This window comes from Diplotaxodon limnothrissa, linkage group LG6, assembly GCF_057381915.1.
Source record: "Diplotaxodon limnothrissa isolate DT_005_m linkage group LG6, D_limnothrissa_male_GT1.1, whole genome shotgun sequence".
NCBI classification, from domain to species: Eukaryota; Metazoa; Chordata; class Actinopteri; order Cichliformes; family Cichlidae; genus Diplotaxodon; species Diplotaxodon limnothrissa.
The window spans coordinates 40,053,125-40,072,258 of NC_140601.1; the positions used below are offsets into that span (position 1 = coordinate 40,053,125).

At 40.7% G+C, this 19,134-nt stretch overlaps 1 protein-coding gene across 1 annotated transcript in view; it reads left to right on the plus strand.

The window, feature by feature from the left end:
* The window catches only part of LOC146631215 (endonuclease V-like), a 69,872-nt gene that overhangs the window by 31,049 nt on the left and 19,689 nt on the right, over positions 1-19,134 (plus strand). The window contains exon 10 of the mRNA XM_085356437.1: positions 1,993-2,062. Coding sequence (XP_085212563.1) covers positions 1,993-2,049 — 57 coding nt within the window. The 3' untranslated portion in view covers positions 2,050-2,062. The remainder of the gene's footprint in view (positions 1-1,992; positions 2,063-19,134) is intronic.

Sequence of the window (19,134 nt, forward strand, 5' to 3'; positions counted from 1 at the left end):
CTGGAGCCCAGTAGTGCAGCAGTAGTGGATCAGTAGTGTTACCGGTTCATCAATGTGATCAGCTCCTTCTTTTCCAACCACAGTCTGAACACACAGCTCCGTCAGAGTGGCTGGACGACTTTGTGAGAACTTTCAACGATCGTCTTTCAACGAGCACCATAAAAGGGCAACAGATCCACAGTTCAGTTTGGAAAAGTGACGTCACCACATTCAGATTAGATGAGCGTGCCGATGGCTAAAATGCCTTTAAGTGTAGCCTTAGGCAGCATGAGAAGTATTCAGCAGAGTGATAGAGGTGATTCAGTTATTAGTTTTCCAGTCTTAAGAAAATCCCAGCTTTACGGTAAGCATGTTGCACTGGGAGAAACATAATGATTTACATTTTGTCAAGTGTATTTCTTTTATTTTTTATTTCGTTTGTCTCACACTGCAGCTTCACTTTTGATTTAAAAGTGCTCGTCTCCCTCAACACACCCACACTCCACCGCTTTCCCGCAAGTATTTCACATCAGTGTGGCGTAATGAACTGAAACAGCCTCACTGAATCAAAGCGTTGATCAAACGCTGGTGAGTGTAACTTCTGTTTGATGTGTTGGAAAGAAGTCACAAATTAACCAAAAACTATCAAACTGAGGTTTTTGTTTTGTTTTTTTATCTTTTCTTTCTTTCTTTATTTTTTTATACTTTTTGCTGTTATGTCAGGTAACACTGCTATTCTTCCAGTGTGGGATTGATTTATTTGTATATCCACAAAACACACAAATTTAAAAAAGGTATGTTCAAGTCACTTTTTAGACAGAAATTTATGCAAGTGCAAAACAAATAAACCAATAATCTGATGAATATACCAAGATGCTTGAAAAAACGTGAATGTTAAACCTTACCTCATAAACTCATTTTCACCTATTTTGTTTTGGTATCGTCTCACATTGAGACTGTGGCTGTTCTGAAATAACATGTTTTCCTGCAGAGTATTAGAGAAAAATGTGTCAAGGACATGTGTGTGTACATTTAAGTGTTATAAAAACATTAAACTAACAGTGACTGAACACCCCCACCCCCAACCCCCCGACCCACAGCAAGGTCAAATCAATTTTCTTTCTGTAGCACCAGTTCCCCTTAGCAGTCATCTCAAGGTATTCTATAATGTCAGCAGCAAAGACTCTATTAAAGAGAAAACCCCAATGATCTCCTGATCCCATCTGAGCAAGCACTTGTTCATGAAAGCGAGGAAGAACCCCCGTTTAAAAGGAAGAGACCTCTGGCAGAACCAGGCGCAGGGAGAGGAAAGAGAAGACAGAAAAGAGGGGCAAAGAAAGGCCATGAACAAAAAACAGAAAGTACAGGAGAGTAGACACAAGTAAATGACAGAAAATAGAAGCGTTAACCAAGCCTGGTTTTCCAAGTAGGGAGTGTTTGTATCCTAAACCCAAACTCTGAGCTGATTCCAAAAGAAAGAAAGGAAGGAAGCATAGGCAAACCTGCACTTTGAAGGACAATGAAGAAAAGCTTTTGTGGTGTCAGATAATAGATCATGTCTCATTTACATATTTAAATATAAGATATCAGATTGTCCCGAAGTAACAAACTGGGGAAGTTTTTGGCCCCTTGATCATATTGCACGTGTTGTCTCTTCTGTTAGTTTAGTCAGAGCTGCTATTTAAGAATTGGAGATTTTAATTCACCCAAAACTAAATTTCTGAAATCTAATGATGTTTGAGAATGCTGCCTCAGAAACGTATGTGCAAACAGTTGCTGTATCATTTAGCTTGTTTGCCAGATTTGGTAGCAAACAGAAGAGATTTGTACAAAGTCAGCATCAAGGCACTTAATTTTAACTTCAAACTTCTGAGGAATGACTTCGGGGTGTAAGGGCGTTCCTGCTCACCTCGGATCGCAGCTCCGCTGCTGAACACAGTTTGGGACATTGTGTTAAATGTGGAATCTCATTTTTTCTCACTTCATCCTCATCTTCCCCCTCCTCCTCCGCAGGCCGACTGTCGCTCCAGAGAATACCTTCGCATACACTTCCCATCTGCAGATACGTGATTCAGAGAATGAGGTAAGCGTAAAAATCTTACACGTGTGGGTCTCACACTTTGTTGTACACGCTCACACATACACACTCCAAAGTATGTGTAGTGACTTCATCGCTAAAGTAATTTACAGTCTTAAAAAAAGCTTTAAAGCCAGTGACTCAAAGGAAATTCCCCAAATCCAAAAGTAAAGCCCAGATTGTTGGTACAAAGCCTCATCATTCTCATCTAATTTGCTGCCGGAATTAAGCAAATCTATTATGTAGATGAATAAACAGAAGATAGAGTTGTCTTCAGAAAACTGAAATTGTCTCAGAGTCAGTTTTCTTACTGCTTATTAGTTCAAGCATTGAAGGGAGAGCGGCAGGAAAGAACCCGTAAAACTGTTCCAAACATTTATGGACTGCACGGCACAAATGCCGATGTCTGTAAGAAAATATTTGAGCTTTATCCTTCATCCTCAGGGAGGTCAGAGGTCATCTACAGTATTTGTGAAGCAGCAGTCCTACAGCTTGTCTTCTGTGACAGGAAATAACTCCATCCTGCCACAGAAGAGTGGACAAGTTTATGTTGAAGAGCCTTTGACGGGTTCTCTGCATTTTCAGGGGGGTGTGGACAGGCCAGAGGTGAACCAAGGACACTTCAGGTGAAGCAGAGACACACAGGCAGTCAGAGAGAGGCAAGGATGAGGAGAGAAAAAGCCTTTGATCCTCTGATTCTCATCTGAAATAACAGGCAGCGCTGCCGAATCTTACCCTACCTTCCTCATTACGGATCAAAGCTGCAGACAGTTAGCACACTCAGATGCTTCGAAAACGCAATCATCTTTCATTTTCCCGAGTATTTTTAATCGTGCACAGAATCAAACCTTTAGGTCTGGAGTGCAGATGCTCGAGCGAGCTCACACTCACGCGCTTGAGGATGTGTGCACCTTCACGTCCCTTGATACCCTACTTGGAAACATAATGGGATGTCCGTGTTCATCCGCTCAGAAGCTTCCTGACTTTGTGAATCCTCTGAGCGCGCTCCACACTTTGATCACCCTCTCTACAAAGAGACTGAGACAGCGAGAGAGGCTTTGTGCTGAGCAGGCAGGGCTACAGCGGGTTCCTCCAGGCCTTAACCCAGCTTTACCCTCTCACTCTCTCACTCACTGCAGGCACATTTGATCAGATGCACTGTACCTTAGTGGTTTGAGCTGAAGTACACACTTTAGGCAGGTAAACGCTTCATTTAAAGAATAGCAAGACTATGATTTGTATGCATGCTGAACATTTTGTAGGAAATTGCTACTTTGAAATGTTTTTCTATCAGAAAAAAGGGATGTTGCATAGGAGCAGGTGAGAACCACCTTCCTAACACCACACACAGACACAATAGTTGCTGTGCTCTTTATTTGTTGCACAGTGCTCGGATTGGGCGTTGTGCCTCGATACTGAATTTTCAGCTGCCGTCAACTCTCCTCCTCACTGTAGCTCCTCCACCTGGTCCCAACGTGCTACTGCATGAATAGAGGAGGCTGATTGGACGTTATGTAACAGGTGTTCCACGCAGCATCCCCTAGCAGTGCACCCTGAACCACCCGCCCCCTCTGTCCTCCCACAGCTGAGCCACAAACCACACCCCACTACCACAACACTTAAGTGGATCCACTATGCTTTCCTTATTGTCTGTCTGAGCATCAGACTGATTTCAGTGCTCGATTTCTGAAAACTTTTTTACTCCAGGATCTGCAGGTTTCCATCGCTTTTGTTTTTTTAGGGGCAGCCAATTGAAAGAGTGCTCGTTTAAGGTTTAAAGCTAAAAATACACATTTTTCAAGAGCATAATAGGTTCTTTTTGATGCCAGTTTTTAATTAACTAAATAATTTGTACTGTTTGTTCATCCATCCATTCATTTTCTTCTGTTTTGTTTTTGTTTTGTTTCTCTTCTCTTTCCGTTTGTGGTGGATCAGACGTAATGTGATCAAAACATAAGCCTAAAATATTTCATCATCCAATTTTGTTTTTTATCGTTATCATTTTTTATTTTTGCGTGACTCCAATGATTTATGAGCTCTTTTCCAAGTGTGTTTGAAGCTTTAGACTTGTGAGGTATTTCTGTTCAATATCATTTAAAGGAGCTCTCTAATTTTGACCCGTTTTGGACACTTACTACTCCGGCAGTGCTAGTCTATCTGATTTAAAATATCTAACCTTGTGAAGACTCTGTCCCTGGGTGGCAGAGGAAGAGAAATAGTCTCTGTGTCTGTCGGAAAGAGGAGAGACACATGAAAGATGGAGCAGCAGGAGAGGAGACGAGGAGATCCAATAAAGGAGGGAAACAACAGGAGCTGCAGAAGGAGAGAGACAGAGCAAGAGTGTGGAAAAACAAATCAATGGCTGTGTAAGACAGAAAAGGCAAGGCAAGGCAAGTTTATTTGTATAGCACAATTCAACAACAAGGTGATTCAAAGTGCTTTACAGAGACATTAGAAACAAGAACAAATAAAAAGCATGATTTAAAATTGATTAAAACAAGCAAATAAACTAACTAACTAATTAACAAACAAACAAACAAACAAACAAACAAAACAGTATATAAAATCAAAACAGATAAAATCAGAACAGTAGATAAAATCAGTAGTTAAATGTAAGTTTTGAAATTTAAAGGAAAGGAGTCAAGGCAAGACGATAAAAGCTTATCAGTAATGTGAGTGATAGCGAGATATGCTGGATGTGCTTACCTGTTGTGATTTACTCTGCATGACAGTTTGCTTCTGCCTCGGCTTCAGTTTGTCTTTCTGCTGTTTTGCCGTCTGAGTTCTGCATTTAAACACAGCACAAAGTAAATGACAGTCATCATAACAGTATCCATTATGTTTACAGTAGGGTTTTATGTAACCCTTCATCTATGGGCTGAGGGGGCTCAGTGGTCTACTTGGTGCTGTGTATTTTACATGGGAATTACTGTAAAAATCCAAGTCTGGATTTAGTCTATTCCAGCTGCCATAGGGCGAGAGGCAGAGTGTACCTTGGACAGGTTACCAGTCTGTCACAGGGCTAATACAGAGCGACAGACAGCCATTAACACTCACATTCATGCCTATGACCAATTCAGAATCACCAGATAACCTAACCCCATGCATGTCTTTGGACCACCCAGAGAATTGGGTCAGACTATAACTAATGAAGTTTCTGGTGAGCATTTATTTTTTGTGCTCCATAATAATGTTGTCGATTAAAACGAGACAGAGAGAAAACTAGTTTAGTAAGTAAAGTTTAAAGGGAGCAGGGAAAGCATAGCTTGTTTCAGAAAAATTATAAACTATGTGGATTCCCCAAGTCCCCAAGTATAAGATTAATATAGATTAGTTTGATCTTTTGATTAATTCAAGAACCAGGAGGAGCACAGGGTGACACACAGGTGGGCTACATCTTATGCAGAAGGTGCATTCTGAAAAAGGAGACTCCACGGTGGTGTCAAGGGAAGACTGTAGCTAGGCAACATTTAATGACAGTCTGTAGGATGGATTTGGAAATCAAGAAGAGGAAGCAAGTGAAGGCAGACGTTAAGGATTAAATGGTGGAAGCTGAAGACGGAAGAATGTTGTGCAAGAGTCCAGGAAGGACTTGAGACAAGCTCTGAGTGGTAGGAAGGAGTTGCCAGATGACTGTGAAAGTACAGCTGATGCGGTGAAAGAAACTGCCATGAATGTGTTTGTTGTATCCTCTGGATAGAGGGAGAAGCATGTGAGGCTGGACACTAAGGAAGGAGAAAAGGACTTTTGGCTAGGAAGAAAGATTGAGCTGGAAAGTATGTGCATCTCCATACGAGAGAAGATGACAGAGGGAAGAAGCTGATGAGCCACAGGCTGAACAGGTTGAGTGCTAGTATTAGTGAGTTACAGTATGTCCAGGTTCTGTTGTTTCATCTTCTGATAGCCCCGTTGTAGCATTGTCACAAACTTTCAATAAGCCATCTGCAAACTATTCAGTTTGAGTTAGTGAGATCAGTTCAATCTACACCCTGCTGTTAGACAAATTTTACTGCCCTTTACAAAAACATTTCTAAAATGTCAAGGATAATGTTGGAGAACTAGTCGGGCCAAGGTTGGGCCGATGAGCTCTGTTGGGAGCAGCCGCACTCATTAAAAACTTATAGCAGTACAAGGACACAGCTTGTTGCTGGTAGTATTCAGCATGAGTATTAACTGGAGGACGGAGCTACAGAGGCATTTGGTGTTTCTATTCTTCCACCTCAGAAACACAGGTACCACCGCCCATCACCGGCTGTCATTCTGACATCTTTTAAACACAATCGCTCAGTCTCAGCTCACTTTGGACTGATTAACTGGCCCGTCATGAGCGAAGATGTGTGTTTGTGCCCAGACTGCGTTATATTGGAGTTAAGCTAACATCTTTTTTTGAGTCTGGCACGTGTTAGGAGAGATTTTTTATGCTTCTTCACACAAATATATCTTTGTAGAAATGTACTCATTTTTAATGTGCCGTACTTAAAAAAGATACGTTACGTGAACTTAATACTTTAGCAAAGTAAATTAGCTCTCATTTCTCTTCAGCAAATTAAAGTCAGAAAATATTAGTGTAAATGGCCTAAATGTTTTTCTTAGAAAGCTAAGAATACCTGTGCAACATTTTAAAGAGCATATGTAAATGAGTTAAGTGGATTTGTATGGCTGGTGCAAAACGTAAAGCGCCATTGCTCAGATGCATCTTAACACCTTATGGCGCTGTAACCACCCAGATTTGTTTCACTGGACACTCCCCATCGCCTGACTCTAAACCATGTGCTTACATGACCAGCCCATCCTTGATGGTGCCGCGGTGGCAGATGTATATGTTCATGCAACTGGTCGTTTTTCACATTTTTCTGCTCTTTGCAGATTCTGTAAGTTTTACTGGAACTTTAACTGCTTCACATCGTCATGTCCTATCACAGCAGACCGTGGGGTGGCTGAAGTTGTGTCAGAAACCTCTCCTCTGTTTCTAGTCTCAATTAAGGTGGCCTGTTAATAACTAAATCTTGCTAAACACTACTGTTGGCTACACAAGCCCTAGAAAATGCAACGAAAATTATGAAATGAAACAATATGCAGAGTAAACTGCTCTGTATGTGGGCAAAAACTACAGTTAACTCATTATAAGTACATAAACTCCACATTTACCAATAGGTTAAAGGGACTGAAAAACAGTAGCACAGGTAGAGGAGTTTCCTAATGTTAGCTAACTTCAGTTACTTTGAACTGTAGCATCAAAAACCTCGAGTCCATTGAATCAAACAGGGATTTTTTTACTTTTGAAACATGTCATTTGTGACAGAGAGATTATTTTAGATCAAAAGTCTTGCTTTAAGTTCAAATTTAGTATCATTGTTAGATTTCAGGTCGACACAATATCCCAAAGTTTGCTTCATCATTGCGTGCAGAGGGCGCCGCGGCTCAGTGTGTCCTGCAGGACTGTAGCCTCCGGCTGGGTGTGTCAGGCGCTCGGCCCAGACTGACCCAGACTGTAGAACAAACACTTCTTACGCCAACTCTGCTTCTGAGGGACAGTAAATAAAACATGTTCAGGTGAATGAGGGGCACAAAGCTGTAATGATAGTTTTTTCCTCTTACTCTCTGTGTCCATCTGTTCCTCATTTTCATTCTCTTTGCTGCACGCACACCATCAATTTACAATTTAAGTTAATGTGAAGGAGTACAGTTAGAGATGATTGTTAGTGAGTAAGCCGATATCATTTGTGAGCCACTGATTTACACGAGCAGAGGGTTAAACAAGTTTTCAGCAAACCAAAAGGCTAAACATACAAATTGGAGAAAACGGAGACGTAAACACAGTTTTTTCCCGTGCAATAAAATTTATTGACATTTCAGCTGTGCTCATTTTCTACCTCGAACTAAAGTGATATAGATAGTCTAGCTGAACAGTTGGCTTTTTAACAGCCAGTCTGATTGTGTGCTCACTTCTGTTGGGTGAGATTTCATTGCTTTGTTCTCGATGCTTTCTCAGACGTGTCACTTTGATGAGTACATGACACACAAATAACAACCTAAGTTGTCAAAAACCAGTGTCATCTGTTAAAGCTGCAGTAGGGTTGGGTTACAGCCTCCTCTGTGTGATTCTGCCCCAAGCAGCAAAAAACACTGATTAATGCTGCCTTAAACCTGCATTTTAAAGCGTGCAGTGTGTTCTCGAGGCTTGTTTTGTAGGCGTTCACAATAACTGCAAATCCAAACATTTGGCCATCAGATTTTTCATATTTCTTCTGTTCATAATCAAATATATGGAATCGTGTTTTTAAGTGTCCAATGAGCTGCCCAGCGTGTATTTACAATCTCTCTTTATCTCTAACATCCCCAAATCCAAATATGCTTTGTCACATCCTGTCGGCGCGGCGTGCAGAGTAGTGTCACCGCATTATTACTGTTTGTTGGGCTGTTTCTTTCACCGTTTCTGTTTTGCACTTTTTCTTTGTCTCTGTGTTTTGTGTGTGCATGCAACAGAAAACAGAAAATGCTCCCTGTTGAATTTAATGTTGAAATTGAAGCTGGAATTATGATGAAGCCATTTTTGTCTGAATCCCCCGAGGACTCCCTTCTATACTTCTCCTGTTTCCTTTTCTTATTAGGCTTCATTTCACAGTCCCCACTCACTTGTTCAAGTTTCACTGGCTCAGCTTCATCAAAATTTATTTGTGCTTTGTATATATTTAGCTCCCTCTAATCCGCTCTGTGACTCCTCCTTTATCTGGCAGTCAGATGCAATCACTGGCACATTCTACTCTGTGTTGAGATATTAGCAGATGGAGTCATTAGTAATTTTGAACTAGTGAAGGGCAACCTTCAGCCAAGATTTTTTTAATAACATGACTCTCTGGCATTTTTTTGGTATCCATGTTTTCTTTCTCGTTTCTTCTCTACTTGTTATTGCTTGACTCTGGGTTGCCTTGATGTGTGTTTCCCTTCCTGCACCCTTCCCAGTGGAGAGAGTTGCACAGCTAGCCTGAGGCTGACATAGTACAGTAACAGTGAAGAGTGTGTATACTATGAGTGTGCATTTCTGTGTTTATGCATTGATGGGGTGATAAGTAAGAAGACAAATTGCAAAAGGGTCGGGCAGTGCAAGGATGGCCAGGGGTTTGCGTGATCAGATTTAGGAGGTTGTGAGCAGAGATGATGGGGAAGGAGATGAATAACGAGATGATTTGAAACCTAAAAGCTGGGAGGAGGCGAGAGGAAGAGTTGGCATCATTGGACTATAAAAGAGTTTCTCTCCTTGTGTATTTCCCATTTCTATCGGCATTCTGTCATCAGTTTCCACGTCAGCAGAGATACAAATTGCATAGAAAACAGAAGAGAGGAGAAAGTAAAAAGGACACGTTGCACTTAAAGACTGACTCCCTGGGATAAGAAGAGGAGGAGGAAAGAGGAGAGGAGTAAGATGTCGAGGGAGTTTCTAAAGGAGAAAAGCCGATGCTTTATGTGGAATTCTGCAGATAGAGAAACGACCCTCCCCTCTCTGTCTTTTTCTTCTTCTTTTTATTTATCCTCCCTCCCGTCTGTCTGATGCATCGGAGGAGAAACTGCATTAATTCCACCATGGTCGCACACAGTAAACCCTCGGCATCGCATTTTGTGCCGCCTTGCCTACCTCTGGCAGGATGCCGCTCAAGTACTGATAAATTGCCACCACCCACCTCATTTTTCACCGCAGCCGTCTCATCGTCAAACACACTGACACAAAACCCCTGTATGCTCCTCAGCAATAACAAGAACAATCGCTGAACCCCAGGAATCAGAGACGAGGAGATAGAGGGGAAGGACAAATGGAGAGGTGGATAAGTAGGTGTGTTCTAGGAAGGGGGCAGAGAAATGAAAACACAGCTGCAAACATTAATTTAGTTTTAGTTTAACATGCTTTGGGCATCATTTTCACATTTGTCAGCAAACATAACATAACTTTGTGTTTGGAGTTTTGATTTTTACATTGAATATATAGGATATACTGGATTCCTGTTTTGACATCTTTACCGTAAGCTTTAGTTTCATTGTAATATTTGAATATGTTTTTACTCTTCTTCGTTTAGAGTTCTTGTTCTCTATTTAGCTTCAGTTCCTTTTCTGAGTTTATCTCTTGTGTTTTTAGTTCCCTCAGCTTTTCCCTGTTTGTTTCTCCTTTTGTCTCATCTCTGTAACAATGCCTTAGTCCCCCCTGTGTTTTTTAAGTGTTCATTTTTATGTCTATGTCGGTAGCCTTTAAGTCATTTCCTCTGTGTTCCCCCATGAATGAATTCATTTCTGATTATTATTAATCTTTGATTTTTGAGGGGCTCCTTGTTTCAGTATGGTGATTGCTCATTTTCTGCTTTACTTTGATACGTTTCCTCTTGTTTGCTGCTTTGGGTTTTGCTTCCTCCTTGTCTGATGGTAGTGATGGCCCGCTTGAAGCTGACGCTCCGGAGCGTGTGTCGAAAAAAACAACACACTGGTTCAGAAGCACTGTGTCGAGGCTTGCTTCGTTTGGCAAAAGTCACGTGACCAGTGACGTCCGAAGCTTCATTACGCACGTAACTGCTTCGGTACCTGATTCAAACAGATATAAGGAAGTGAATCATCCACGGGATTCGTGGAGTGTGTTGATGGTGACAGATAGCGACGAGGTGATCATTCCACTGACAGATATGGAGCCAGCGAGGAAGAGAGGACGTTCTGGCGTGTGGGAATATTTTGAGTTGATTTTGCTCAATTCATTTTATCTGCCGAAGTGAAAAACTTGAAATGTCCAAAATCATGTTTTCATAATGGAAATATCATTACAGCATATGACTTTAGGAACACTTCCATGTGAATTAAAGCTGATGAAGACTACAAAAATGTATTTGACACTATACGTACATGACATTGCTACACAGTTTAGAAAATCATTTTGTTTATTGTTTTTAGGTGATAGTCTGCAGGACCCAGGAATACCTGCATATCTACCAACTTGCAGTGTAGTTCCTGCACTCCACAGCCTCTTCTGTTCCATGCAAGTGGATTTTCTCCAGGGCAGGAGAAACTATTTCTAAGAAAAGAAACAGACTCAGCCAGCGCACAGTAACACTAATCCTCTTGTTAACTGTAAATAACAAAAGGGCTACCTTACATTGATCATGTTTTTACTTTGCAAGTTCTTGATTAGGGGTGGGTTTTGATTATCGCCTTTCTGATTACAATCCATGCTAAATTGAATAAAGTGATATTGATTCATTAAAATCCCGTGTCGATTTGTAAATTAACGTTATTATGCCTGAAACGCCAGCATCTCAGGTTAAACCTCACAACATGTCGTCAAACACCATGCAGCTAAAACAGTAACTGGGAGCAGGTTTACGGATTCTGCATACAAACGTGAACACAGAGCGCGGACCCGACGCGTCAGAGTCAGATTTTGATGTGTCGGCGGGTCCGCGCTGTGTTTGCCTCTTTTTTTTTCGCTGGCTTCTGCAGCTGCAGGTTTCATAACTCTCTGTTTACATCTCTAATTAAGTCTCACATGTGTCAGCTTTCTTTTAATAGATACGAAATTATGGATATATACTGTTAAATGATCAGACTTGTAATATTTCTGACTGAGGCAAAACTTTCCAGATTCCAATCAAATTGAATCGGATCCTGTATCGAATCAAAATGATTCTACAAATCAGTGACGATGCAGCCGTACTCAGCTTCCTAAGCATTTTCCCTTTCCAGTTCACAATCAATCCCACCCCTAGGTCAAAAATATGTATAGGACAATTGGCCTAATCTAATATTTTGTATGAACCTGTCCAGCTGTCCAGTGATTAAACGACAAGTAGATGGAGGCAGGACTTCACAGCAGGGGCATACTCCATAATGTGCTGTGCATTATCATATGTATATTATATATATTGCTCACTTATTGTATTTACCAACATCAAGGAGTTATGAGCAAAGAAAGGCCACACCATAGTGCATGTTTAAATAGGGAAAGTTTATTGATCAAAATGTATTACGCAAATACGCATTACATTTTTTTCAGCCCCCCAATCGAGAAAACAAAACCAATTACATGTTCAAAGCAACGGAACGGTGGCCCAATATCAGAGAGAACTCCACTCTTGAGTGAGCAGTGATAATTGAGCAGTCCGTTTTATTTTGCAGATTCAAGCTGCTCTTCAAAATTTTCACCACCAGATGTCACCGGAGAGGACTGTGTTGAAAAGCTTCGAGTAATGAACCGTTTTTCAATACAAGCTTCAGTGCTTCGGAAAGCTTCATTTGGCCATCACTATCTGATGGTCTTCACCTGTGTCAATTGCCTGCACGTGCACCTCGTTCCACAGCTGTGTCTAATCCCCAATCAGCCCTCAGTTAGCATATAGTCCAGTCCTCCGTACTCTGTGAAGGTGTGCAAGTTCTGTGGATTTTCTTCATGCGCGATCAACTGCTTGTTTTTTTTTCCCCCCCTTGCCCCTTATTTTTTCTTTTGCCTCCTGCATTTGAGTCCATCTCTGAAGTCTAACTAATCATTTGCGATAGCATATGAAAAACAACTTCAAGACACTGACCAAGATAAATCTTTCCTCAGTCCTCTAAACTGGCCTTAATTTCCCCCACAGTTGCCAGTTCTGATTTTATGTCTTTCCGTTGCTTATTTCAGGAAAGAATGGTGACATATATTTATTTATTTTTTGCTTAGCTCTTTTCTGACTCTGGGGACAAATGTGAAATATTGTTAGTTTAAAGACCATACTGATTTTTACACATCTATGTACAAAGATAAGTCAGAAAATATACAGAGACTGACATTTAATAGCAGAATAGAGAACAGTGATGTATGGGATCCACCGCCAGTAATAAAATATATATAAAAAAGCACAATGGTAGGTTGTGTCTGACCTCTTGAGGTTGTGGTCAGGTGCATTTTTAAGGAGCTGATCATTATGATCCAATAAAGGTGAAAAAGTTGCAGAAATCAAGCATTTAAAAAAAGGGGGTGTTATTATTAAAAAGACATGTAAGTTTCAGGGTGTGCAAAATTTTCAATGAGAGTTTTAAATGATGATCAAATCCTGATGTATAATCATGTTTCCATACTTACATGTTGTTCAGCATAACAACGCAGGACAGTATCATTTGTATGCATTACATCACCGTTGCTGTGGGTAAACATGGTCGCCATGTTATGGCAGAATTTCTTTGTGTAGTTTTAAGTAAGTTAAAGGTAAAATACAGTTTTATATACACACACATGGTCATGTGAATAGCTCTACTGTCCCCACATGACACAATGTTTCACCTACAGGAGGATTTCATTGACGTCGAGGTTTCAAACGGTGGCACAAGAGGATTAAGGTCTTTTTTTTCAGCTGCTGATGAGTTTTGAATTTAAGCTGTGTCACTGCACGACACGACAAATATTTGTTGCCTGCTTCCGTATCCCAACAGCGCCATCAATTCCAGCCACATCACGGTAAAAAAAATTCCCCCAGGCAGTCGTGTTGGAAGGTTTGAGTCACACCGCAGATTCCTGCCGCATACTGCTCTGTTCGCAGGACACCGGTTCGGCAGGAGAAAGGTCTTTGGGTGACTCAAAGATGTGGAAAGACACATAGACAAGTTAATCCATTTCTCTCTGCTGCCATCATGCTTTGACCTTTTCTGCTGGTGAATAATGTCAGTGAGAGGGAGTCATGCCTGATATCGAGGTTCATGCACTGATGAACCGCTCCAACAAATCACTGGGTGGAAAGATCTTGTTTGTCTGTTTCTGAGTAAAATGTGGGGGTACATCACACCCCCTCTGTGTCTCCATATGCAGGAAGAACTATGACTTGGAGAAATTAGAGGATTATTGGGGAACAAGACTTGTATGAAACTACTGCTGTGCTTTTACTAAACTTGTGGTTAGTTTTGTGGGACAAATAACTAGAGACAGTTTTACTAAATGGATAAATTAATTCCCATTAGTTCTGGTATAACATTTGTTAACAGTGATGTTAAAATAATGTTTTTGATTTGCATGAGGTGCGATAAAGTTTTACAATTCGACTCGCAACTTGCAAGATCAAGTGCATCTCTGCACCACTTCCAGCTCAACCTCCATTTTCGATGTGTCGGTCGTGTGAGCTGAAACTAGTCATCTGTCAACTGGAATTTCATTTTGGTAAAGAGGATATAGTTACGAGAAGACGAATCTTCAGGGAGGCAGGAAGCCACACTTTAGGTTGTTTGCACTGAAAGTTCTCCCTCAGATGTGTGATGATGTTACAGGAGAGGAGAGTGCTGACAGTCTCACCCTGAGGGATGAAGCCGAGGTGCGCAGCCCCATCAGTCTTTAATAAAACAGAAAAAACCAAAAAGCTTCCTGGCAACATTGCTGATCTGTTGCACTGTGTGTGGACACTTTCACAAAACCGGACAGTTACATTCTGCAGTTATCTGTTATGTGCTTTATTATAAGTCCATGTCGAAATTGTAGTATCTGGTCACATGTTATATATAGACTGGAAATAGAAGCTCAAAGGTGCACAATAAGATAACCTTGAAGTGGATTTGATCTAAATTTGGGTTGAATTTTGCCACGTTTTGACTGATTTGCTGCTTCACTGTACAGTAAATCATGAGTTAAATTTAATACCAGGTTAGAAATTTAATGTTATTTCTCTCAAAGATGAATTCCAACAATTTTAACACAGTACGATCAGTTTACCTTTGGGCTCTATAGTCTGAAACTATGAGAAATGACTCATCTTTCTTCAGGTATAAAATGTCTGAGGAACATTTCTAAATGCACTGAGACAAATAATCCAAAGGGTAATTTTTTTAAGTTTTCTTGGAAAATTCCTCCTTACTCTGTGGATATACAAATACTACTGAATCATTAGAGTAAACTTTGTAAGTTGGAGAACTGTAGAATATTTTAGTTCCTGAAGACATGAGTCAAAGTGATAAATCACTGTGCCTTTAGTCTGAACAATCTAGCCATGATTAACTGCTTGGTTCTTATTGTGCAGTAAATTATTCTCCCTTTCATGCGGATATGCTGTTCCTATCTTCAATGTCGTGTTAGAGGCTAATGATGAGGAGCTTCAATTGAATTTTCACAGCATCTAAATGTAAAAGATGAATGTTCAGAGAGGGTGTTTGACACGGCCTTTAATGACACTTTTCTTTATATTTCTGAAAGGCTAAACCCAAAAAGAAACCCTATCTGGGCTTTGTTCTGTTTCGTATTCATTCTCCCAGAAATGAAAAACAGTGTCTCTTTGACCTCACACCGTGTCTCCACCTTTATCTGCAGCCTCCTGCTCTGTTGTGGCAACCTGACATGTGAGTGATTGATAGACGGTGGGGCTGACACCGCCTGGTGCTTGACTTATAACGACAAGTGCTCTGCTGCAGCATCGGACAAATTGCCTTGTTTACATCCAATAGAAGCCTTGGCGCCAACACAGCCATCCACACCAGCATCACACCTGTGTGTTTTTACCCCAAGCAGGTGTCTTCACCATCAAACTTCTCACATGGCCTCCCTGTAAACTATAAAATCAATTGGGCCTTTTTTTCCCTGAGGCTTCTAAAGACAAATCAATTGAGGACGATCCATTGTAATAAGGACGTATCAGCCTTGGACGAGGCAGACGAGATACTGGGGGTTATTTGATTTTCCTGCGAGGGGGAGAGAGGCTCAGCTGACAGGGCCAAGGCTTTTGTTTTCATTGAGTGGCTATTATGTGAAGTCCACCCCGCTTAGTGGCTCCATCGTTGCTGGCAGCAGACCGCTGCGCTCCCACTTGTAAGGTGCTTTAGTCAGCAGTGATGGTCGGCTTCGTCAAGAGTGGGATTAATTCTCTCAGAAGCCTTTCCCACCGACGTGGACGTTTTGGGCATTAATGAGATTCCCACCTTAGCTTTGTTGCATAACATTGAACTGTTGTGTTAAGATAAGATAAGATAAGATAAGATAAGATAAGATAACCTTTATTAGTCCCACACGTGGGAAATTTGTTTTGTCACAGCAGGAAGTGGACAGTGCAAAAGTTATGAGGCAAAAAGACCATCTAAACTATTGAGTTGTGTGTTCACTAGGGTGCCTGCTGGTCCATGATAAGGACGTTAAAGTCCAGCCATTTATGTTCAAGTGTTCAGTGCTTTCGTTCAGAGAGCAGTAGCTTTATTAAACCTTCCAACCAATGTTGGGGCAAAAATGAGCTGAGCCACCATTTAACCCATCGTTTCCTGAGTATGACAACATTTTAGCGTAAACTTTGAGGCTTGTTTGTTGTTTTTCAAGCTTTAAATAGCTCTGGATGATTTAAACAGATTTAAGTCATAAAACCTTTGTTTTAATTTAGCTTTTAATGAGTGCACCAGTTTTTTATTTCGCTTTATTAGTTTCTTTTGGACTAATAAAAATTTTAATAATACCTTTTTGGCTCTTTTCTATTTTTTAATGAAGTGTATAGTTCTTCTATTTTGTGTTTCTCTTGTAATTCTTGGATTTTTATTTAGTTTATTAACTTTCGTTATATGAACTGTGCTGTATAAATAAATTGATTGAAAAGTAATTTCGTGTTGTGGTTCATAAAGAACTCCGAAGTCACTCGGGGCTTTTAGCAGCTGTGGAGCTGTTGTTGATACAGGATTGCTGAGGCACTTAGTTGCCTGTGAAAATCTTTGCACTTAATTTTCTTTTGTTTAACAAACTAAAGACTGGTTTGAAAATCTATACCGTGCTAGCATGTCACACACACTGATACCTCCTCATCAAACATCTGCCAGAGGTGTTTTTTTAAAGTTTGCTTTTGTGTTGGATGACCCTTTGAATTCTATTTATGTAGTGCCGCCAGTTCACAAGAAGCACTTATATTTGAAGGCCCAACAGTTTTAGAGAGAAACACCAAATCAGTAAGATTTGGCAACAGTAGGAGGGAAAAACCTCTTTTTGTAACAGGAAGAGATCTTCAACCAAACTAGATTCAGGGCCAACATCCAGATCCATTCCAACTTTTTATTAATCCTCTAAGCACAGCTGAAAACTACCACTGACTAAGTAAAAGATAAATTAACTGGATTCAGAGCATTAGGAGATTCTCCAAGAGAGGAGACGGGACATCCACGCCTCTGTGTTGTTGTTTTGTTTTTTTAATTACTGACTCTCCCACTTTACAGCTCTTTGCAGTTTTGCATAAGTTTGCATAAGTACCCAGTGTGTGTCATATCAGATCGGATGCACACATCATATTACATCAGATGCATTGACACTAAACTTTTTGTTGGTAAGTCATCATTATGATGAGGTGCTGCAGTGGTAGGACTTCAGGCCGGTGTTTCTGTCCCCTTTCACTCTTTCTGTCATATTTACCCACATACACGCACACTTGACTTTAAACTCTTCTATAACATATGCACACACTTATGCCCATGTACACTCATTATAACCTCTGAGGAAATATAGTTTGAAGCCTCTGAAATAATCACGTTCTGATCTGCAGCATCAGCCTCTCATATTGACATCCCACGGTGCCATTATCCCCTCTCGCCCACGTGTGGCTCTTCACTCACATTTCCCACATTTCCCCTGAGGTTCCCACTGCAGGTATGTGTTTGAGCTCATGAGTATGGGCTTTCCTATTTATTTATCTTGCAATATGCCGTCATGCTTACACTTCACCGTGGGAAAAAGCTTCAGCTTATATGCACACACACGCACTAACCCCACTTGCTCAGTCACACACACATTAGTCACTATAAAGAACCCACAGGCTCTTTCACTGCAGCCCACTGTAATGCTCCGTCTCACAGGCCATTCATAAGCCAGAATGTGCTTGTTGGTGCAGAGTAGATCAACATGAGTAGCGGCGGCTTGTATTGCCTGCAAGTTTCCTAAAGAGATCCTGTTCCATGCATCACGCCCACTGCAGCTGATTTGCATCAGAGTAATATGGTGTTTTACTCCAGGCAAGAGGCAAGGGTGTGATTTGTTGACGAGATGAGCAGTGAATCAGCTATGTTGGTATTTGATTTCAAAGTCAAATGTCACACACATGCATGCAAGCGTCATCTACTCTACGTTCATGAATTTATGAAAGACAGCTTGTCACAGTCAAGTCAAATTTATCTGAATAGCATTATTTAGACACAGGGTAATGCAGAGGGCTAGAAAGAGGAATGCAAAGAGACAGTTACAATGTATAAACAATATATCTGTGCATGTTGTTAAGTAAAGCATGCACAGGCAGTGATGACAGAAATGTAACAACAACAATATACAATATACCGTGTGTAACCACAGAAAAACACCCATTAGAAATTAATATAAGGTTAAGAGGAGGTTGCAGACATGGTTTATTGATAAGTCTAATAAAGATTTAGTTTTAGCTGATCTCAGGGAGCTTGTTCCACAGGTGAGGACCATCAAATCTAGAGGCTGCTTCACTTTCTTTTGTTCTAATTCTGGCAACACACAGTTCCTGCTGACCTGAGAGTTCAGGATGTTTCGTAAGGCAAAAGAAGATTTGAAATGTAGCTCGGCCCTTTTAGTGATTTGTAAACTAGTAGAAATATTTTTAAATCTATCCTTTGGGACACAGAAAAGCTTGAGAATAGGAGTAATGTGCTTGATCGTTTTAGCGTTTGTTAAACTACAGAAAATGTAGCTATGTGGCAGTAGGGCTGATTGTTATAGGTGCACTGTATGCATGTTATGTTATGTCAGTTCTCTTCACTGACAGGATGTAACAGATGGATACTTCATCTTTTCTCCCCCTTCTTATCTTGGATTCAGTGTCAAGGCTCAGCAGCTAAAACCTGACGTTTAATGTCACACCTGCACCTCTGCCCATCCTGTCTCTTTATCTTTCTACTGTACATTTCTTTTTTCTTTCTAACTTTTTCCTCTTCTGCCTTTCAATCTTATTTTTTTCTTTCTCCCTCCTTTTTTCTCCACATCCAATTTTGTCCACCGTTCAGATGACTTTTTTCCCTATTATCTTTGCCTTCCTCTTCTTCATTTCTCCAGCTTCAGTCGTCTCTATAACTCTGCCTCCTGTTCATCACCTTCTCACTCTGGTACACAGCTGTCAGGAAAG